General features: G+C 38.5%; 1 protein-coding gene across 2 annotated transcripts in view; it reads left to right on the forward strand.

Annotated features, from left to right (window-relative positions):
- The window catches only part of Kdm1b (lysine demethylase 1B), a 57,418-nt gene that overhangs the window by 2,658 nt on the left and 30,905 nt on the right, over positions 1–23,855 (forward strand). For both annotated transcript variants that reach the window (XM_003468762.5, XM_023564718.2), the window contains exons 3-7: positions 698–825; positions 2,162–2,251; positions 3,351–3,462; positions 5,890–6,003; positions 21,419–21,457. In XM_003468762.5, coding sequence (XP_003468810.2) covers positions 698–825; positions 2,162–2,251; positions 3,351–3,462; positions 5,890–6,003; positions 21,419–21,457 — 483 coding nt within the window. The remainder of the gene's footprint in view (positions 1–697; positions 826–2,161; positions 2,252–3,350; positions 3,463–5,889; positions 6,004–21,418; positions 21,458–23,855) is intronic.

Below are 23,855 nucleotides of genomic sequence, written 5' to 3' on the forward strand. Positions count from 1 at the left end.
TGTCGTTCAGAGCAACTTAGACCTCAGTGCAGAGTCGCTTGGGTGCAGCTAGAACTTTACCTGTAAGGCTTTGGTCCTTCTTTTCCTTGGGTACAGCTGTTGTCTATTTACGAGAAAAATTGAACGACATAACTTTTTCTAGTTTTTTTTAAAATCTGTAGTACTGAAAGGTTTCCAAGGAAAGAAAGAAGAAATTCTTAATTTGAGAGTGGCTTTTGTGTATTCTAATGTCACTCTTTCCTCAGAAAGGCTCACATACATTTGCATTGTTGGATACTTGAGGTTGAAGAGCTGTTTCTGTGTCTGACACGGTAGTGAATTATTTGCACAGTGCAGTTGTGAAGAACTTGCTAGGTCAGTCAGCTCCTGTTCCGCCAGGATATTGCTGACCTTTATATTTAGAGCTTCTGACACAGCCTGGTGTAATGGTGCGCACTCATAATCCCAGTACTCTGGAAGGCTGAGGCAAGAAGCGTACAAGTTGGAACTCAGCCTGGGCAATTAAGCAAGACCCTGTCTAAATAAATAGATAGACAGACTGGGAATGTAGCTTGATGAGACGACCTTGGGTTCCATAGCCAGCACTGCAAAAACAGAACAAAAGAAAAACTTCTAACACGGATGTGATTTTAGTAAACCTCCCACTGCTGTCACCTCTTGTCCTATGAAGTTTTAACCTCAGCTGCTGCTTTCACAGGCAAAGAAAAAAGTAGCAGAGACCGCGGACGAGGATGAAGATGGTGTGTCCGAGAAGAAATACCGGAAGTGTGAAAAGGCAGGCTGCACAGCAACGTGTCCCGTGTGCTTTGCAAGTGCTTCAGAAAGGTCTGTTTAACCGGACAGGGTTGGCCTTGCGTTCTGTCTGTGAGACCATGTGAGGGGGGAAATCATCTGTGAAGATAGTTTTCCTAAAGGAAGAAGTAGGTACTGGAAGTTTCCTGGTCATAGAGACATTGCTCAGACATCTGCTGCTCACTGGCAGCCCCCTCAACACACCCTGTTACTCTGCAGGAAGGGACCACACCCATATCCATTCTGCAATACAGCGTCCTCCAGTGCAGCCAACCTCAGCTGCACCTGTCCGGGCTGACTGGGGGACAGGTGCAGCGTGGCGACACAGTCGAAAGCATTCTCATGCTCCAGTAGAGACCAGCCCTGTTTACTTTTCACTTTTTACTGTACTTCTTTTCTCCCTCACGTAAGATGACTCTTCTTCCTGTATCCGTACATAGGTCTCATAGAAACTGTGTAGTTAACTGCAGTCTTGCCATTTTTGTTGGGATGGGACAAATGTAACCATTTTAACGTGCACAGAAAAATCATCAATGTGAGCCTGTTCAATAAAATGTAGGAAACAAATCCTGCTGTTTTTAGGCACAGAAAGAGGGTGGTGGTGATGATGTTCCTATGGTGTGGCTCTTCATTCTCTGGCAGTATTACCTGCTATTTGTCGGGTTGTGTTGCTTACCACCAGCTTAGTATTCAGAGTGCAGGTGGCCAGATCCATGACTCCAGTACTGAGCCAGTGTTATTGTGTGACTTGGAGCAAGTGCAGTGACGTCATTGCTTTGTGTTGTGAAACACGCTCAAAGCTCTAGGGAGTCTTGGCGAGATTCCGGGCAGCCAGCTAGGTTAGGTACAACTGGTCAGTTTCCCTTTAACCTTCATGTGTAGTATGTGTGGAACTTCTCCAATCAGGAATCCAAAGCACTTTAAAATTCAAGTTGTTTTGAGTGGTAGTATGATATCACACTCCAAGTGGTAACTTCCACACCTGCCCTCATGTGATCGACCTAAGGCAAAGTGTAGGTGCCTTAAACATTTTATATATAACATAAATTTTGTACATAGCCTTTGGTCATGATGTAAGATACATATGAAACAAATGGATTTTGTATTTCGACTTTGCTCCCATCCCCCAGATAACCCATGCAGATAGTCCAAAATCCAGGCATCTGACATCCAAAACATTCCTGGAGTCATGCATTTTAGATAAAAGATACTCGACCAGTGCTCTCTTGTCATTCATGCAGTTTCCCCTGTTGTTGGCCCATAGCTATAGGAGTGCCGAGTGGAGATAATGGAATAGAACCTGCTGCTAATTTTTTTAAGTGAAAAGAAATGTTTATTCATTAGCAAACTATGTTTTTGCTCATTTCAGATGTGCCAAAAATGGCTACACATCCCGATGGTATCACCTTTCCTGTGGGGAACATTTCTGCAACGAATGCTTTGACCATTACTACAGAAGGTTTGTTTGCTAGTGTTTAGCTTGTGCTTGGTGGGGGCCACAGTGGGATCAAATGGTTAAGGATTATTCTCTAGGCTTTCTGAGCTATTGTGCTGTTTCAGCTGTGGCTACAGCAGTCACAATAACTCTGACCAGGACCTTGATTCTGTGGTTTATGCATGTGCATGGTTATGTGTGCACACACTCAAGGTTTGAAACATGTCTCTCATGGAACAGTTTACTCCCTATAGTCTGCAAGTTCTGAGAGATCTCAGAGCAGCTGTGACAGAGCCTAGGGTCAGGATTCAGAAATAGGAGACAAAGGTGCTGACAGCTAGTGGCCTTATCAGTTTTGTTTTTTCCCTTTCTTTTCAGTTGTCTTGATTGGTGGCATAGAAGTTTTATTGATCTTTTCAAAGAATCAGATTTTGGTTTTAGTTTTATTTTCAATTTCCTTATACTCTGATTTTTATTTACTTTCTTCTGCTTACATCAGATTTCTCCTTTAGTTCCTTAAGTTAGAAGTTTAAGTGTATTGATTTTGGTCATCTTTAAATAACTGCATTCAGTACTCTTTAAGTTTCCCTGTAAGTACTGATTTAGCTACACAGTGTTCCACAAATTTTGATTTTATTATTGTTTTCTTTTTGTATATAGTGTTTTTAAATTTACCCTAAGTCTTTCTCTTTGATCCAAGGTCATTTAAAAATAAGTTGTTTAGTTTACAACTGCCTTTTATGTGTTTCTGTTATTTTAAGTGATTATCTTTATAGTTGAATTAAAATATATCACGGGGTTGTTTTCTGTATTGGTACAGTTTTCTCTTTGTTCCTCTTTTTATTGCCTTTTCTAATTTTAATTGAGCATTTTATAATTGTAATTATTTCATATCTTTATGTAATTTTTAGTGACTGCCTGAAGATTTCAGGGTGCATTCACATATATTCTAACTCTTCCTTCAAATAATAATCTAACCTTCCTGTTTGTTTTAAGCACCCCTCTGACAGCCTGCTGTGTGGAGGTCATAGTAATGTCCCTCCTTGTGACAAAGCTAGTGAAATCTGTGTTTTGAAAAGCTGATTAACTCACAGCTTGGTTCATTTGTTTCTGTTGTCTTCAGCCATAAAGATGGATATGACAAATATATTACGTGGAAAAAAATTTGGACCAGCAACGGCAAAACGGAGCCCAGCCCCAAAGCATTCATGGCCGACCAGCAGCTCCCTTACTGGGTAAGGAAGTGTTATTGCATTCTTCTGTGAGGCATTTGTGAAGCTAACAGCAAGAGGAATGGGGGAAGACTGGCTTTGGGAAAGTCTTTGTTTTTTACATTTACTGTTCTTTCTATAATTATTATAGCAAATAACATTAAAAAAATTTTTTTTTTTTTTGTAGAAAACTTAGTCTGGGCATTGTGGCAGGTGCCTGTAATTCCAGCACTCAGGCAGCTGAGACGGGAGGATTGCTGTGAGTTTGAGGCTATGCTGGCTGCACAGCAAGTCCCGGCCAGCCTTACTACCAGCAAGACATTGTCTCAAAAAAAAAAGGACTAAGAATATAGCTCAGCAGCGCAGTGCCTACCTGGCAAGCACAAGGTCTTGAATTTGATTCCTGATACAAAAAAAGGAAGAAAGCTTAGTTCAACAGAGTATAGGACAAAACCACAGATTGATTGCCAGCTCATGATTGCCATTGCTAAATGTGACACTTGCAGCCTTTTTTCTGTTTATACTTTTGGGTCAATTGAAACATAATTTTGTGTTTTATATACAAATCTTTACTAAGTTTAAAAACCATACTTAGAATATAGTTTTTAATAACTTCATTTTAAATCTAATTTCATATTGTCATTATTTTCATTTAGGCACTCTTTGAAAATATATTTTAGTGGTTGCGTATGTCATATACATATACAACCAATTAAATGATTAGCTGACTTTCTTAGTATAACTAATTCTGGGCTACTCTGTGCACACTTAAAATTTTTTAATTGAAATAAAATTCACAAAACAAAATGAACCATTTTATTGTACACTTCTTTATGTATGTGCATGGCATAAGCTCTGTTGTTGCACTGCACCGTGACATCTAACATTAACCATTTTAGAAGGTACAGTTCCATGACATTTACTGTATTTGCAATGTTATTCAGCACTACTTGCGATGAATTCCAAAGTGTATACTCATGTAGCAGCCACTCACCCTCCAGTCCATAGAGACTGCTAGTCTCTTTCTTGTCTTTATGGATTTTGCATATTTTGGATATTTCTCATAAGTGCAATCATGAGCTGGGCGTGGTTGTACATGCCTGTAATCTTAGCACTTGGGAGGCTGAGACAGAAAGATTACCATGAATTTGAGGCCAGCCTGGACTAGACAGTGAGTTCAAGGCCAACCTGAACTATTTAGCAAGACTGTCTCAAAAAACAAAAGAAAGAACATTAAAAAAGCAAAATAAATGAAGTCATGCCATCTGGCTTTGTGGTTTTTTCCATTTGCACAATGTGTTTTGAGATTCATTCTTGTAGTTTACATCACTATTTCATTTTTTGTACAGGTAAGTAATATTCCTCTGGAAAGCTATGCCTTATTTTGTGTATCCCTTCATCTTTTCAGAGACATTTGAGTTATTTCAACCTTTGAGGTACTGTGAATAGTATTGCTATGAACATTCATGTATGAATATTTATGAATATTTGTTTGAATGTCTGTTTAGAGTTCTTTTAGTTCTATATATGTAGGAATGGAATGGCTGGGTCACTTGGTAATTCGATGTCTAACCTTGAAAGACCTCCATGTGCATTTTCTGTAGCTACCGCATCATTTTCATTCCCATCTGCCATGTGGGAGGGTTCGGGTTTCTCCACTTCCTCCCCACTTCTTGCTTGCTTTTTTAGTACTAGCTGAGTGGATGTGAAGTGGTGCCTCACTTTGGTTTTGATTAGATTCCCCTAATGACTGATGGATACACCTTTTCCTGTGTTTGTCGGTCACTTGTCTTATCTTCCCTGGAGAACTGTGTAATTAGGTCCTTGGCTAATTTTTAGTTTGAGTTGTTTACCTTTTTGTTTTTGAGTTGTAAGAATTCTTTATATTCTAGGCACTAAGCCCTTATCAGATCTATGATTTGCAAATATTTTTTTCTGAGTTATCTTTTCACTTTGCTAATGCCCTTCGATTCATGAAAGTTTTAAATTTCGATCAAGTTAAATTTCGCTTTTCTTTTAAAAAAAAATTTGTTCATGCTTTTAGAATAATGACGAAGAATCCTCTGCTGAATTGAAGGTCATGAAAACCTATCCCTGTGTTCCTTCTAAGAGTTTTATTATTTTATCTCTTATGTTTAGGTGTTTAACCCTTTTGAGTTAATTTTTATGTGTGTGTGAAGTCAGTATGACTTCATTCTTCTACATATGGATATCCACATTTTTTAAAAATAAATTTTTAATTTTTGAACAGTTTAACATTTATAGAAGGTTGCAAAGATAGTGCTGAGAATTCACGTAAGTCCTTCACCCAGCGTCCCCTAATGAATTACCATATATACTGTGATTATGTGTCACACTGAGAAATTAACAGAGGGCAGAGTGAGAGATGGAGGATAGAAGTGGGAGCTCAGGATGAGCTGAGCTACTAACCTGGACTCATTTCCTTTCTAGGTGCAGTGTACAAAACCTGAGTGTAGGAAGTGGAGGCAGCTTACCAAGGAAATCCAGCTTACTCCACAGATAGCAAAGACTTACCGGTGTGGTATGAAACCAAATACTATGAAGGTATGCTTTCCCTGGGGTTCCTTTAGAACTTACTGATACACTGATTTAGTTGTCAGCGTATAGAAACTGTATTTTCATTTCAGTGTGTTGCATGGGTCTGTGTGGAACAGAGTCCCAGCCACACTAGGCAAACCACATAAGGGTGTACTTCTCTCTCATCTAAGCAACTTGGAAAATAGACTGCTGAGGGTTAGTTTAGATCCCCAAGGAAATCTCTTTCTAGTTTTCAGTCTGGCCATCTAATTTAGTTTATCTTCTATCCTCAGGTTCACCAGATAATTGCTGTATCACCAGCTACAACTACTGTGTCCAAACTCTAATTAGAAGAGAGCAAAAAGACAAGGCAAAGAGGTGTGCCAGCCGGCCTGTCCCTCTGTTAGTGTAAAACAGATTTCTTAGAAGTTCAGATTTCTGTTTATTCTTCATTAAGTAGGACAGTATTGTATAGCTACTCTGGACAGTAGGCAGGACAAAGGAAGGAAATATTTTATAACTGATCATGTTGCAATACTCAAAAAAACCAGATCTTGTTAGTAAGGAAGAAGAGATGAACGGATGCATTTGAACGTTAGGAATTAGCCATAGTGCTAATGTGCTCATGGGCACAATGTGCAGCTTTTGAAATTTGACAGTTAGTGTTTAAAAGTACATAAATTAGTGTGTTAGAGGCATTAACCTGTAAGAATGTCACTCATACTTTGAATACATTAAAAATATTAGAAATCAAATTCCAGAAGAAAATACTTTCTTTTTTTTAAAATTGAGGAATAATATACATATCATAAAACTCACCTGTTTAAATTGTACAATCCTGTGGTTTGTAGTATATTGACACAGATATACAATCATTACCAGAAAAATACTTATTAGTTCAAATATCACCTTTTATAGAGCAAATGGAAAGGTTTTATAAAGTATATAATCAAATTTTAAAAAAAATTTTATTTAAGGAGAAAAAAAAAACAGAAAAAGGGTACCAGTTATACAGAATTTCAAAAATAAAATAAACAATAGGAAATCACTAGTTAATAGATTACATATTGTCATCTTAGAAATAGTTGTTCCAGTTACAAAATTAAAGCACATAAAGTGGACAAACAGTGAGACTGCAAACAGTTCTGTTCAGTGATCCAACAAAAACTCAGTAATACGGTTATCTATCTTATACGCTTAAATATACAAGCAGGTATATCCTTTAGAGCACTTTCTTTTCCTCTCTTTTTTTTACAATGACAATTACACATTTTGGGTTTTATTACTCCCACAGTTCTTGTTACTTTTTTTTGAAGAAAATAAAACCAAATGTGACATATCAAAACAGAGTCAGATCCAAAGGATGGATATAGGCAATTCTTTTTAAGGAAGCAAGAGGCATTATGGTAACCATTGTTGATAACCTTGTACTCTGTTTTTACATCATGTGCTATGTCTATCCTTTGTTTTGACTAACTGCTTTGATTTGTCATATTTGGTTTTATTCTCTTCCAAAAAAAAAAAAGTAATAAGAACTGTGGGAATAATAAAACCCAAAATGTATAAATTTTGTTGTAAAAAAGAGAAGAGAAAAAAGTACTCTAAAGGATACAACTGCAAGTGTGTTTAGGTGTGGTAAGATAGATGACCATATTACTAAGTTTTTGTTGGATCATTGAACACAACTGTTTGCAGTCTCACTGTTTGAATGTCCACTTTGTATGCTTTGATCCTGTAACTTGAACAACTATTTCTAAGATGACAATATGTAATCTATTTACTAGTGATTTCTTACCGTTTTTTAATGATTCTGTATTACTTGTACCCTTATACTGTTTTGTTTTGTTTTGTTTTTCTTTTTTTCCTTTTAAATAAAAAATTTTTTTAAAAAATCCAAAGGCTGGACATAGTACATAATGTAAAAACAGAATACAAGGTGATCAACAGTGGTTACCATGATGCCTCTTGCTATCTTAAAAAGAATTGCCTGGGGCTGGGGATTTAGCTCAGCAGCATAAGCACCTGCCTTGCAAGCAGGCAGTCATGAGTTTGATCCCCAGTACCAGTAAAAATGAAAAAGACAAAAAAAAAAAAAAAAAAAGAATTGCCTATATCATCAGTTATAATAAAATTGAACAAAACAGTAAAGAACAAAACCAATAAAACCAAAACATTGGAGACATTACAGGACTTCAAAAGAAGATAATAGTAAAACAGTAAAAATAGTAAAATAGTAAAAATTGGGCATCATAGTCTTATTGTCTTCACAGTTGTTGCCTATACTCTCAAACTTGGTACTATCAAGCAAAACAGAATAGAGTAAAATCAGTCAAAACAAGATGGTGAGAGGAATGCAGGGTTTCAAATCAAGTTACTAGGAAATCAAAGTGGGTTACTATAATATATCCTGCTATTTTTTATTTTTTCCCTTAATTAAAAAGACAAAATAATTTAAAAAAGGAGATTGAGATAAAAGAGGACATAACAACAAAACAGCACAAGTCAGAACATAACCATTTAAGCAAAATAGTGTTTTACCACAAGATATCCCGACATAAAAGGAGTTACCATAGTCTCTTTCCTTGAAATCTTTGAGTATAACTTCGTATACTGTAGCATCAAACATATCAAGACAATGTAAAACCATTCAAGAGAATGACAGTATTACAGGGTGTTTAGAACCAACTAACAGAAAGTGAACAATGGTTTCTGTATTATCTCTTTGTCTATAAAAGTTTTTGTTTATATTTTCACATATAATAAAATCCAATAAGATACAACTTGTTAAGACCAATGGAGACAGAAGAACAAAAGCTTGATGGGACTTCAAAACAAGATGATATTAAATCAACACTAGCTATTATGATGTATTGTTTTCTCCAAAATAGCTGTTCCTACCATCCAACCTTCTCTGCCTCATTTCTGTTGAACTCTTTTTCTGTTATTAGTTGTCAGTTTGTCGTCTTCATTTCACTTTCTGCTTCATTCATTGTGGCCTCTCTTCCAATATTTCTGGAAACTTGGTATTTTTCTCTTTTAGAATGTCCTGAAGTATTCTCTGCAGAGTTGAATTTGTGGTTGCAAATTCCCCTAGTTCCTCTTTATTCTGGAAGCACCTTGTTTCTCTATTAATTTCTAGGGACAGTTGTGCAGGCCATATCAATCTTGGCTGGAGGTTATTGTCTTTTTTTTTTAAAGTTTTTTTTTTTTTTTTGGTCTTTTTCCTTTTTATTGTTACCGGGGATCGAACTCACGACTGCCTGCTTGCAAGGCAGGCGCTTGTGCCACTGAGCTAAATCCCCAGTCCCAGTTATTGTCTTTCAAAGCTTAAATTATTTCACCCCATGCTCTTCCTGACTTGATGGTTTGTGCCAAGAAATCTGCTGTAATTCTGATGGGTGTTTGCTTGTAAGTGATCTGTTTCTTGTCTCTGACAGCTTTTAATATTCTGTTCTTTTTTTTTTGTCTTTTTCCTTTTTATCGGTACCAGGGATCGAACTCACGACTGCCTGCTTGCAAGGCAGGCGCTTATGCTGCTGAGCTAAATCCCCAGCCCCTTAATATTCTGTTCTTATATTGGATTTCTGGAATTTTGATTATTATATGCCTAGGTGTAGTTCTGTTTGGGTTGTAGGTGACTGGGGTCCTGTATGCCTCATAGATCTGAGTATCGTTACCTTTTCCATATTAGGGAAGTTCTCCTTGATTATTTCTGTGAATAGCCTTTGCAGTTCATTTGTTTGTATCCCTGCTTCTTCCTTTACATTCTTAATTCTTAAGTTATAGATCGTCTTATCATCTTCTAGCCTTTGTATTGTTACTGCTTGTTTCCTTGTTATTTTTAAGAAGTTTTTCCTTTCATGCTCCTGCATTACAAATCTGTTCTCCAGTTCAGATAATCTAGCCTTAGTTTCTTTCAGGCTGTTTTGCCAGCTTTGAATAGAGTTTTTAGTTTCCTGGTAATCTCTTTGAACCTGCTTCATGTATTCTACATTTTCTCTATTTTCTCCATCAAACAATTCTCCCCTTTTTTTCTGTTCTTCCATTCCACCATCTGTTTTTTTCTTGGGAGGTGCTTAGCATTTCTTTAACTGTTCTACTTATATCTTGCTTTACTTGATTAAATACTTTACTTTTGAACTCGTCTATGAGGTCCCGGAGATAACGCTTTATGTCTATTGGTGCCGTGCCTGATATTGCGTGTTTTCTGTCCTCATTCTCCTTTGCATTTACCTTTCCTGGATCAGTGTTCTCAGGATTGGGGACTGAGGACCCTTTCTTATTACTCCCTCTTCCCATACTTTTTGATCCTTCCATACAAGCATATATAGGAGGCCCAGTTTCTTTGTCGGTTATAGTTTGTTTGAATCATGCTGGCTAGGTGTTCCTGCCCACTGCAGTGTACTAGGGAGACACAGACATGGGTTGCCTAAGCTGGGCCCGCCCATCTAGGTCAGTCAATCTGCTAAAGGCTTCACTGCATTAGGGTGCACTGCCAGGTGCAGGGACCTGGTTTGGGCTAGTCTACTGGGTCTTAGTCCACGGCGTCACCCAGGTCAAGCGCTCCCCACCAATCCCGCTTGAGAGGGGAATATGTGACTGAAGTCACTGCAGCGTCCTGTTCTGGCTAGTCTTCCCGGTCCCAGAATGTCTCTGTTGGAACCTCCTAGTCTATGGAAGGGTCCCCGTTCTTCTCACTCTACACAGGTCGATGCAGGGCTCCCCGCCAGCTCTGCTCTCAATTCGGTTCGCCAATTCCAGCTCTTAGAGCTTTTGGAACTCTATCCCTGTTGTGCCGATTCAGATGCAGCAGTGGTGGCGGCAGGAAATTCAAGCCATGGTTTCCAGAGGTGTGGGTTCCAGCTTTGGCACTGAGACTTTAGCTCTTCCAGTGATAGCACTGGGATTGCATTTCCAGTTGGTTTCTCTCAGCTTAGTTCATTCCTGGGTCAGCAGAGTATATCTCCCCCTACTTAGGATTCCCTACACTGCACCATTCTTGCAGTCTATGCTGACTGTCTCAGAGAACCTCTGTAGCTGCTGTTATCTATCTGCCATGTTCTCCCTGAAGTCTATAATCAAATTTTAAAACCTTGGAATTGCAAATAAAGCAAACTATTATCATTATTAAAAAAGTATGAAGGCCAGGGAGTGCAGCTCATTGGTAAAGCTCTTGTTGAGTGTATTAGGGCCCTGGGCTCAATCCCCACACTGGAAAAAAAAAAAAAAATTAAACTTTGCAGAATGCAGATAAGGGTTTGAACACAAGTAAGTTTTAGATTGTGTTATACTAATCTGATTTTAAGATTTAAGAAGTAAATTGACTATGTGTATTATAAACATACATGTATAAATATACCAATAAAAATTGAAAGTTCTTAACCCTTTTCTGCCTTCCTACTCTAATAAGGAAATACTTGGTGATTCATTGGTTCTACAAACCTCTTTTTTCCTCCTGAAAAAAAGTGTTTCTCATGCTAAGAAAGAAGTTTACACTGAGGAAGCCTCCCTATCTCCTACTAGAAAGTGCACTTAACTACATAGTTATGATAGGCACCTTTTTAAGACTGTTTATACAAACAATCGGACTACTTTTTAAACATGTAAAGATCTGTGATCAGGGTGATCATTATATCAACACCTTTTTGCACTAAGTGATAGTATTTTTAATAGATGCAAAATTGCATCTTTTTACTTTTGAGGTTTGATTATATAAAGTAGTTACATGTGGGGATCTTATGGCATTTTCTCTTCTCTTCTTTGTTTTTTTCAGATAACATCTCAGTATGAAGCCACCCTCATCTCAACAGTGATCCTCCTATCTCAGCCTTCTGAGTGCTGGGTTATAGGCATATGCCAACATGCCCAGCTCCTCTGTTTTAATTTCTTAGCAGTAAATTTATAGGAGCAGAATTTCTGTGTCATGTAGTAGGTTTATATTTGATGTTTAAGAAACTGCCAAGAGAGCCAGGTATGGTGGGGCATGCCTGTAATCCCAGCACTTAGGAGACTGAGGCAGGAGGATTGTTACAAGTTCAAACCAGCCTAGGCTACAGAGTGAGCTCAAAAGCCAGTCTGAACTGCATAGTGAGACCCTGTCTCAAAAAGACAAAAGAATAAAAAATAAAAAAAAATTTAAAATAAGAAACTGCCAAGGGGTATCTTATGATTGTAGCATCATATTGCAACCTTCGGTGGTGGTGTCTTTTGCAGCTGTTTTTTGTTGTTGGTATAGTGGGTCTGCTTTGACATCTGTGGTATTAGTTTACAGTTTCTGATAACTGGTGATGTGTGGAGCATCTTTTCATGTTTATTGACTATTCACAATTCCTCTTTGGAAATTATCTGTCCATTTAAAGAAGTAGAGTATGTCTATGTTGATAGGTAGGAGTTCTTCATACATATATGAATGTGTATGTGCATTTTGTGTATCTTCTCAGTCTATGTATAGCCTGACTGTTTTCTTTCTTTTTTTGGGGAGTGGTACCAGAAATCGAACTCAGGACCTTGTGTACCCCAGGCAGACGATATGCTGCTGAGCTCTATCCCTGGCCCCTGCCTTTCCATTTTCATAGTTGATCTTTTGATGACTTCAGACTTTTTAGTTTTAAAACCCAGATTATCCAGTTTTTTATTTATGCTTAGAACTTTTCTTAGAGGCCATTGACTATTTTCAACCTTGCAGATGTATGTTTTATGTGAGGCATGTTTAGTTCTAGCCTTTACATTTAGGTCAGCAGTCCTGAGAGTTAATACAGTATTTGACTGGTATAGAAATAGGAGAAAGAATAGTAAGAAATAGGAAAAAATTAAGGTTTTTTTCCCATATAGACATTTATTCATTTAGTATTACCTGTTGAAAAGATTATTCTTTACTCTTCTGTAATCTTTTACTTTTATAAAAAAAAAAATCAGTTGACTGTATCTGTAGGTTTGTTCCTAAACTTTATACTGACTTCTTTCTTTAGCCTTCCTCAAGACCACATTGTCTCGCCCGTTGTATCATTATTAAATCTTAAAAATCAGGTAGTATAAGTTCTTCCAGTGTTGCTTTTCTTTTCAAGATTATTTTGGTTATTCTATGTTTCCATATCCCTCTTATTATCAGCTTACCAAAATTTATGTAAAAACCTCTGTCATGTTGATTGGAATGTGGTATTGAGTTTCCAGATCATTTGCAGGAGACTTGACATCTGTGCATTTTTTAGTCTTCTAAGCTGGTGTCACCAAATGATGTCTGATGGGCCAAATTAATTGAAACAGAGCCATGCTTAGTAGCAGTGTCCCTTGCAGCTTGTATGTGACAATGGCAGCGTAGTTGTGATGAAGACCGTATGGTACACAGAGTGTAAGGTATATACTTAGCCCTTTGCAGAAAACATTTCCCAGGATCCTTTAATATCTTCCAACACTTTTCTAGTTTTCACTGAGGTTGTCATTTTTCTATTTTATTGTATTTGTTTCTAGATATTTTTTCTGTAATTGCAAGTGGAATTTTATTTAAGGAGGAGGAGTTTGTTGCAGTTAGAGAAATACACTTCACTTCGGTATTTTTACCCCCCAGGAACTATCAGCTTCACTTATTAAATTTCATAAATCTTGTAGATTCCTTTGGGTTGTCTACAAACCAATCATATCAACTGTGAGTAAAGATTGTTTTTATGTTTTTTTCGTGGTTGTCTTTATTTCTTGTTTTGCCTTGCTGCTTGGGGCAGGGCCACAGTGCTGGTGAAGACAGATGTTGTCTCGCTCCTGACCACTGGGACGTATCCTGTTCTCTGTTTCATATGTGTGATGTTGGCTGTAGCTTTTTTTTTTTTTTCTCTCGGTACCAGAGATCGAACTCACGACCGCCTGCTTGCAAGGCAGGGGCTTATGCCACTGAGCTAAATCCCCAGCCCCATTGGCTGTAGCTTTTACTAGATTCCCTTTTTCTGGATGCATAAGTTTCTTTGTTTTTCTTCTTTGCTGAAAATTTTTATCATGGATGGTTGCTGGGTTTTATCTAGTATTTGGGTCATGTGGTTTTGTTCCTTTGGTGGGTTACACTGATTTTAGAATGTTAAAATAACCTCACATTCCCAGAAAAAATACCCAGTGTGCTTTTTTTTTTTTTCTTCTCTTTTTGACACAGGTTTTCTTATGTAGTCTAGACTGACTTTGAACTCACCTTGTAGCCCATGTAGAGCTCAAACTTGTAGCGTGCAATCCTCCTGCTTCAGGCTTCCGAGTGTGGGGATTATAGGCATGCGCCACGATGATTGGCGTATCCTTTTTATACACTGGTGGATTTTATCACTTTTTTTTAGTGCTTTTTTGCATCTGTGTGCATGGTGGATCTTATCTGGCACCTTTCTTACAATATCACTGTCAGATTCTGTTATCAGAGCTGTGCTGGCTTCATAAAAATGAATGGGGAAATGTATTTTTCTTTGTTTTGTTGGGTAATTTATTGTACAAAGTCGATGTTGGTTTTGTGTTTTTTTAGTGTTTCTTTGACTTTATTAGTCATCCACTGGCATTTTGGGGCAGTAGTTTTCTTTCTAAGAAGTTTTTAGAATTTACAAATTCAGTTTCTTTAATAGGCTTATGGTGATTTAGGTAGTTTATGAATTCTTTCTGCTTTGGAAGATTTTCAAGGAACTTGTGGTTTTTATCTACATTGTCAAATTTTTTGAAGTTATTTATACTGTTCCCTTATTCTCCCTTTAAGGCCAGTGGACTGTGTGGTGGTAACCCTGTATTTTATTCCTTTTTGTTTTGAGCATGGAGTCTCCAACCCAGGGTGAGCAGCATCCCTAGCCTCCCTTTTCAGTTAATTAATTTGTTTGTTTACTTTTGTGGTACTTGAGATCAAACTCAGGAATGCTCCTCGACTAAGCTATGTCCCAGTCCCTTTTAATTTTTCACTTTGAGGCCCAGTCGGAGACCTTAGGTGGGACTTGACCTTACAGTTTCCCCCTCAGTGTCCCGAAGTGCTGGGCTTCCAGGCGTGTCCGCCATGTCTGGCACCCGTCTGTTATTCTTTTTTTTTGCAGCACAGCACAGTGATCATCTATTATTCTTGATGTTGGTAATTTGGCACTGAAGGATAAAAGCTTAGATCTGAGCCTCAGACTAACTTCCTGGAACTGGTTAAGACTTGTAAAAATGTTTCATTTGAGCGATTGATTTTTTTTTTTTTGTATCAGGTATCGAACTCATGACCACTTGCTTGCAAAGCAGGTGCTTATGCCACTGAGCTAAATTCCCAGCCTGTTCTTTTTTTTTAAATTAATTTTAATTGACAATGAAAGTTATACAGTAGGTCACACTGGTTTGAAGTAGGCACACATGGCTAATTAACATATGCACTGCTCCACACTTGCATTGTTTAGTGATGAGAGCATTTGACATTGATTGATTCTTTGTAACTTTCAAGAATTTGATGGAACCCTGAACCCCTCTGGGTAGAAGGCCACCCAAGGGTGAAAGAGAAACCAATTGGAGGGAACTGGCAGGGCATTGAGGGAAGGGAGTCCGAGTTGTGGGGACATCTGGGTGTGTGCAGCATGGGGACCTGGTGCAGCGGCGGAAGTTGGTCATGGTTGCTTGAATTTCACCAGCACCTGTACCCCAGATCCCTGCCCTCTTTTGTTTTGTTTTGTCTTTTTTTTCTTCCCAGGCTCCTTTTTGAGTGATAAGAGAGTTTTCATTTCTTTGTATTTAAAGGAGACTTTAGCTAAGGAGCAGTCAAAAATAGCAGGCTACTTTAATAGTCTAGTCTTTGTTCTCCTCCCACACAACATATTTATGTGTTGTTTCAGTTCTGAACAGTTTATTGAAACAGAATCTGGATGACTTAGGTAATAATGTTAGGTTACTAAATTATGAGATGTGGTTTATATTTTGTGCTGTGCTTTGACTAAATTCTCATTTGGCATTACCTATTGTCTTGCCTTTCCTTTGCCTTCTAAATAACGTACAACCTTGACTTCATCTCTGCTAATTGTTCAAACTATCCCCGTGCCTTATTTTCTCCCCTGCTTAGGTGACAGTTGTGTTTTCTGTTTCTCGAGTCAAAGTACTTTTTGAAAACTAAGATTTTCTTTAGAATGATTTTGTCATTAGAGAAGTAATATGGGTTGAATTTTGGAAAACTCAAGAAATAAAGGAAAGAATAGAGATAATTGCCAAAAATTCATGCAGTTATTATCTTGAAATAACTACTATCACATGAGATTCATTCAAGATTATTCCTATAGGTCTGCGGAGAGGGAGTGGTTGTTAAATAACTTCCTGTTAAGGAATAGTACTGTACATGTGGTTTCCTGTAAAATGGTTGAATATAATGTGAACTTAAGAAAAAGAAGCTGAGGTGACATAAGAATTGCTGAAAATACAGTAATTATTTCTTTACTCCAAGAAGCAGTTACTAAAAACTCCCTAAAAAAAGACGAATAAAAAAATAGGTGAATATTAAGAAGTTAGAATCACTCTTTTTTCTTTAAAAAAAAAAAAAAAAAAGAAATCATATTTCTGTTTTAGATGCTTTGGTTGACATCCTGCCATGAAATCAGAAGTAAATCTGGCATACTTCAGGTCACCTCCTTTTTTCCCTTCCTCCTCATTCTTTGAGGTGTTTTCTTTCTTTGAGTGATCAGAGCTTTTATCATTTTCTTACTGTGTCTGTGTTCCTTCCCTTGCTTCCTCTCACCACGGCAGTCAGTGGAGTCACAGTGTCTTCACAGGGTCCTTTTGTCTTGAGTTCTTTATTTTGTTTGGTTGCCTGGCTAGATGTGTTTTAATATCAAATGCTTTGTTCCAGGAGGGAAACTCCTCAGAGGTGTCAGCCTCCTTAAGTTTTTGGAAATTGAATTGCCTTCTCTTTCCTCACATCAGCTTACAGATGAAACCTGTGTGGTCTCCATTGGTTCCAGCTTCTAAGGATGAAATCAAAACCCTTTAAATCTCTTCCCTCGGGGCTGGGGATTTAGCTCAGTGGCATAAGTGCCTGCCTTGCAAGCAGGCAGTCGTGAGTTCGATCCTTGGTACTGATAAAAACGAAAGAGACCCCCCCCAAAAAAAAAAATCTCTCCCCTCTACTCTCACCTCCTTTGAGGCCTCTTCATCCTGTTCTTCCCATCAGAACGGGTCTCCAGCCCTAAACTGAACTCTTGACATATTATATAAATGGTGTTCGTTGACCCAGGGCCATTTCGTGTCCATCCTGGTTTACTGTCAAGGACAAAGCAAAGGAAGGTTTGCTGGTGGAAGAGCACTAAGGCGAGTGGGAATAAGTGCACACCTTCCTCCTTTTGTCCTTCATCTATCCTAAACTTTCATGTCACACTTAAAGGTCTCTTTTCTTCCCTGCCTCTGATAAATAGTTTGCTGAACAGATGTACCACGTCTAATGCGCCACTGTCAAAGGCATTTAGGTCACTTTTAGGCATTGTATCATCAGTGGCTGAGCTGTAGTAATGGCTTTCTTTGGTGCTGCTTTTTTCAGTTTTTGGGTTTTGTAGTCTGCGAGGCATACTGATCGCATTCCTTCTGAGGAGTTGGTGCCTGTGCAGAGCATATCTCAGCTCGTTCTTCATCCCCGTCCCTTTCCCTCTCTCCATCTCTTAATCCCCTCCCATTTGGAAAAGATCTGTCACTCCACCTCCTATTATCTGTCTTTTATTTTGCTCTTTATTTATATTTTGGGTTTCTCCTGTAAAAGGAAGTATGTGATATTTAAGCTTGTCTTATTATTCTTTTAACCTTATGGAAAGCTTTCCCTCTAAAATCAGGAACATGACAAGGATGTCCACTATCATTGCTTCTGTTTAACACAGTCCTCATAACAGTAGCCAGGGCAATCAGGCAAGAGAAGGAAATAAAAGAGATGTGGACAGGAAAGGAAGAAATCAAATTATCATCGTTTGCATGTATCTGATAGCTTCCACCAAGAGACTCCTAGAATTAATAGCCAAATTCAGCAGTGTAACAACAAAATCAACAAAACAAAAATCAGTAGCATTCCTGTATACCAAAAATGAGCTCACTGAGGAAGAAATTAGAGTAACCATTGGTAATAGGGTCAAGAAAAATTCTTAGAAATTAACCTAACCAAAAAAGTGAGACTCCTCTATAATGAAAACTATGGTACCCTGAAAAAGGAGATCAAAGAGGCTAGCAGAAGATGCAAAGATATCTCCTATTCTTAGATAGGCAGAAGCAAAATACTCAAATGGCCATATTTCCAAAACTGTAACACTGCTTTAATCCCAAGCCTGATACCAACAGCATTCTTCACAGGACTAAGAAAATAACCCTAAAATTCATACAGAACCAGAAGAGATCCACAGTAGCAAAGGCAGTTTTGGGTAACAAAAGCAAAACAGGAGGCATCATAATCCTGAATTTGAAGTTGTATTTTAAAGCTACAATGGTCAAACCAGCATGGTGCTGGCACAAAAACAGTTAGATGGATCAATGGGACAGAACACAGGATGTAGAAATAACCCCAGGCACATTCAGCTATTCAGCCTCTGACAGAGGGACCGAAAACATGCAGTGGAGGAAAGATAGTCTCTTTAGTAAATGGTGCTGGGGAAATTGGCTATCTCTGTGCAGAAGTTTCAGTCTAGACCTGTATCCCTCACCGTGTACTAAACTAGTATCAAAATGGTCAAGGATCTGAATGTTAAAACAGAAGCCTGTAATCTGCTGGAAGATGAAATAGGTAAAAACTCTTGAAGACTTAAGTGTTGCAAGGACTTTCTGAACAGAACACAGTGGCACAAGAAATAGTGCCAAGAATCAACACATGGGATCATAACAGATAAAAAAGGGAGTAACTTAGAGTGAGGGGATCGTGTACAGACTAGGCATGGGAAAAAATGCAAATGAGAAAAACATTTTTTCCCGTGTGTTCTTTGTACAGAGGACTATTATCTGGAATATATAAAGAGCTCAAAGAAATGAATCCCAATTTTACAGGGTCAATTCCTAAAGTGAAATTTTACTGTTAGCATGTAAATAAGAGTTGTTGAAACTCTATGAAGTAATGTCTATGTGTGAAATAATGTACAGAAAGCATATGTATTGCCTATGTAAAGAACAGGGACTTTGGGGCTGGGGATTTAGCTCAGCACATAAAGCGCCTGTCTTGCAAGCAGGCAGTCGTGAGTTCAATCCCTGGTACCAATAAAAAGGAAAAAGACAAAAAAAAAAAAAAAAAAGAATAGGGACTTCAACCCCTGGTGTTGGCGACAGAGCACTCACTGCCAGCAGCTTTGCCTCTCCTAGTACATCTCTGTCTCCTTCCCCTGCACAGGAATTCCATATTTGTTACTCCCTTGCTTTTTGTTGGAGTTAATATATATTTTGGAAATGTTAAGTTTTGTACTTGTTTGTGTTTTTTTTTTTTTTTTTCAATACTAGGAATTGAACTCAGGACCTTTGTACTGAGCTACATCCCTGTTTTTAAAAAAATTTTTTAAATTAATTAATTAATTTTCTGAGGCAGGGTCTTGCTCTGCAGTTCAAGCTGGCCTTGAATTCACTTTTAGCCTACACTGGTCTCAAACTTGCAACAGTCCTGCTTCACCCTCCGAGTGCTGGGATTACAGGTGTGTGTTATCATGCCCAGTCTCTTTAATTTTGTAATTGTTTAATTTTTATTTTCCTTTTTTTTTTTGAGACAGTCACACCATGTAGCCCAGGATGACCTCACATGTGCAGCCTCCTAAATGCTGGGCATGTTCCTTCACGCCTGGTCCTTTTTTATTTTTATTTTGAGACAATCTTACTGAGCCACAGATTTTCCCAGGGTGGGCTCAGATTTGTGATCCTCCTGTCTCAGCTTCTCAGAGTGCCGGGATTACAAGCGTGTGTCACAGTTTTGCTTATTTTCCACCAGTTTTATCAATTATATTTTTCATGTTTCTGTAATCAAACTTGTGCTTTCTGCTTACAATGGAGGTTTCTGACGTGTGTGTATATTGATGCCTAAAGCTCTATTTTTTTATTTTGCTCTGCTGAATAGTATTACATTGTGTGAATCTAACATAGTGAATCTTCCTGAATCATGGCTGTGAAAGTTGTTTTCTGACTTTTGACTGTTAACATTCAGTGCTTTCTGGAGCATTCATTCCCATTCTCACTACGTTTCTTTTAGCACATACATACAAGAGTTTCTTGGGAATGTATTCCAAAGACTAGAATCACTAGGCTATGTTGTATGCCAGTTTTGGTTAGGCAGCATCTTAAAATTGAAACATAATGTTCAAACAGATAAGTGCACAAGTCAGAATCAGCTCAGTGAGTTTTCATAAAACATCTATTTATCTTGCTCCCAGTATAGAATCCAACACTCACCAAACCCTGAAGTTGTTTTGGGTCCTGTCAATCACAGGCTTCAACACAGCTTTGCTCCCTCTGAGTAACTACCTACTTGCTGTTCTAATTTAAAATCTAGCTGCAGATTTTGTTTTGGCGTGTTTCTGCACTTCACATAAATGGCTTGTAGGATGGGGTCTAGCTGCTTTTGCAGTGTGAGAAGTATTAGAAACAAATGTTTGTGAGCCATGTTCTTGGGCCTATAGCTTGGTTACATGGAGTAGCTTGCCATTGTTCGGATATAATGCAGTTTATTTTTCTAGTGTACCACTGGAGATGTCAATTGTCTTTAGCTTTTTCCTTTTGTAAACAGTAACCCTTTAAACATTTTTTAATACATCTAGTGGTGCATATGTTACGGGTTCTTTGTGGAAGATATATCAAAGTTAGAAATGCTGAGCATGGCCTGTATATATATGTTCAGTTATTCCAGATAGTGCCTGCCAGGTATATAATCCCACCTGTAGTCCCAGCACTTGGGAGGCTCAGGCAAGATGATCGCCATGAGTTTGAGGCCAACTTGGACTACATAGTGAGTTCAGGCCCAGCCTGCTGTATAGCAAGACACTATCTGAAAAACAAAACAAAGAGTCAAAAAAGCAAATAAAAGAAAGATAGTGCCAAATACTGAGCATTTAAAATGTTGGTATTTTGTCAAATTCCTCTCCACAGTGATTATATTCTTGTGTGTGTGTGTGTGTGTGTGTGTGTGTGTGTGTGTGTGTTAATGTTTTTGAGACAGGGTCTTGCTACAACCCAGGCTGGTCTCAAACTTGCAAATGGTTCTTCTGCCTCAGCCTCCCAAGTACTGGGATTATAAGAATGCACCACTACACCTGGCCATATATATATATATATATTTTTAAAATTAGAACCATCCTCATGAAATTGCCTGTTTTAAAAAACAAACAACCTGCCTATCTTCTGAAACCCTCACTCATATAGCAATTTAGCAGATTTTTTTGTTTGCCCACATAGTAGGTAAAAAAAGAGGTATTATACTGAAGATGAGTTGATACCTGAAGCTCAATTTTATAAACAAACCTCATTAATGCTTGGTTTTCTGTTGCAGCCTGAGAACTCAGATCATTGTTCCATGCCCGAGGATCTGGTAAGTATTTCTGCATGTTCTGGATTGGAGTTAATTGTGCCTTTGATGATAAGTAGTCTAACTAAATGAGAGTAGCACTCTGAATTTCTCTCCATTTGGCTGCTGATTAAAGACTTTTCAGTGGAGCATGGTAATGTTATTATCAGATCCTGGCAGTAGTAATATTGCAGAGACCATTTTGCACCTAGAAGAATCTGAACTTTAGGTCAGAGGCTGTATTCTTGAGAAATAAGAACTTAAAAAAAACACTGGCAGGGTTCTTGGATGTTCATCCGTCACTTAATTTTGCATTCAGTTAGAAGAGTCAGATTGAGGCTTATAACCATGACCTTCCCCCTTCCTCTTTTCTCTTCCTGTGGATTCTAAAGTTGCAGCAATTCCTAAATTGTCAGTGGTACATGGGTTTCCTTAACACAAACTGAAGCAACAGCAGTATATTTGCTCACAGTTCTAGTGACTAGAGGCTGAAATCCAGGTGCCAGTAGCTGTGGAGAGCCTTCCTTATCTCTTCTAGCTCCTGCTCTTTGCTAGCAGTGGTTGGCATTTGCTGGAGGGCAGATGCACTGCTCCAAGCTCTGCCAGCAGCATAGTCTTGGCCTCTCCTTTGTGTCTGCTCTTGTCTGTATCTCTTTTCACTGAGGGCCCCAGTCATGCTGAGTTTATGGCTTCCTCTAATCCAGTATGACCAGGTCGTAACTACTAATATTTGCAAAGTTCCTACTTCCAAATAAGGTCACTTTTATTTTCATTTTGGGATTTTGAGACTCTTAAGTATGTAGTTCAGGTTGACCTTGAACTCACTATGTATCCCAGGCTGGCCTTAAACTTGTGGTAGTCCTTTTGCCTCAGCCTCCTAAGTGCTGAGATTACAGGTGTGTGCCACCATGCCTGGCTTAGATCACATTCTGAGGTTCATGGTGAACATGAACTTTTGGGGAACACTGTAAGCTACTACAATGGGTATTTAAATATGCTAATAGATCAGTTCTATCAATGACAGCTTCTTCAGTGGTATCGGTGAGGGTGGGGTTTTATTTGCATGTTGACACTCATAAGCAAGATTGGTGACTGACTAGCAAGAGCAGGTGCTAGTTGAGTAGTCATTGCTCGTTTCTCCTGTGCCATGCGGAAGTTGGGTTGGAACAGCCTCAGGCAGACTCTGGGGAAAGAAAATGGGCTCCCAGCAAGATGGCAGGGCTTCTTTACCCTGCCAAACAGCATGACCCAGCAAATGGAAGCGAGTAGGAACAGACTGTATTCATGGTTTTTCAGGGACTTACCCTCTGTATTATTCAGTCCAGATGTCAGGAGCTGAAGACTCAGCTGCCTTCTTAGTGCAAGTTCCAACCATTGGTGGTACTCCAAGACTCAACTTGCACTAAGAAGGCAGTAGTTGGTAGAGTCAGGCCTAGTATATTGGGGAAGGAGCTGGGGCAATGTGGGTGCAACGTGGGTTGGTAAAGGGTAGGTCAACCTAAAATAAGCGCTGAGAGTGGAGATTTTGAAGATACACATGCTGCCAGGGCCCAGGCAAGTAAGATGGGTATGTGAAGCACTGCATGTATGTTATAAGGTTACTAATTGGGGCTTGTGGTAAACTGAAATATGTTTCTGATTTAGAATCTGAAAAGAAAACAGAAGGCATCTCCAAACTAGATTCACCCCAAGGTTACAAATTCAAAAACTTGCTTGATGGCAGATGGCATTTGCTTTGAGCCTGGAGAACTAGAAATGAAGAGTCCATGGGCTTCAAGGCTCTTCTGTATCAAAGTCTGAGTATTCTTCGAGCATACATTTAAGTTTCATGTAGTTGTTTAGCCAAGATTGACCAACATAGGCATCTGTGGCCGTGCTGCTTTAGAAGGCACGTGTGTTTTGTTTTCATTGCAGTAGTCACTGCGGGGTGGTTTGATCCATGTTTAAGTCACCTCTGGAATGTGATCACATTTTGAAGACCAAATCCAACTTCTTTTGTTTATTTCTGCAATTGGCTGGTGGTAGCATACTTTCCTTTCCAGCTGTTTTTGGTAGCTATGGCAAAAAACAGTAATGCTTTAAAAAAAATAACAGTCATGCTTGACTGCTGCTTAGGATAATTGTTTTTTAGGTCCAGTTTTTCAGTTTCAATTATCTTGAGATAGCAAATGTAAAAAGGAGCTGGACGAGAGCGGATCATGGCACAGACATAAATCTTCCACTCCCAACTCTGCAAGGGGCTTCCAGTGTAAAAAAGTGGAGGCATCTTGAAAGACTTCCCTGGTAGAATTTGGGAAGGGAGGATGAATATTGTGAAGAATTTTGCCTAGGAAACATTAACTCTTAAGTATCATAAGCCATTTTTGTTTTGAAATCTGTGTGCAGAACTCTTGATACAGAATCAAGTAAGTTGGAGGAAGAG

Source organism: Cavia porcellus, unplaced genomic scaffold (genome assembly GCF_034190915.1).
Source record: "Cavia porcellus strain 051 isolate PalLab524CR breed Dunkin Hartley unplaced genomic scaffold, mCavPor4.1 scaffold_13, whole genome shotgun sequence".
In the NCBI taxonomy this organism is placed as follows: Eukaryota; Metazoa; Chordata; class Mammalia; order Rodentia; family Caviidae; genus Cavia; species Cavia porcellus.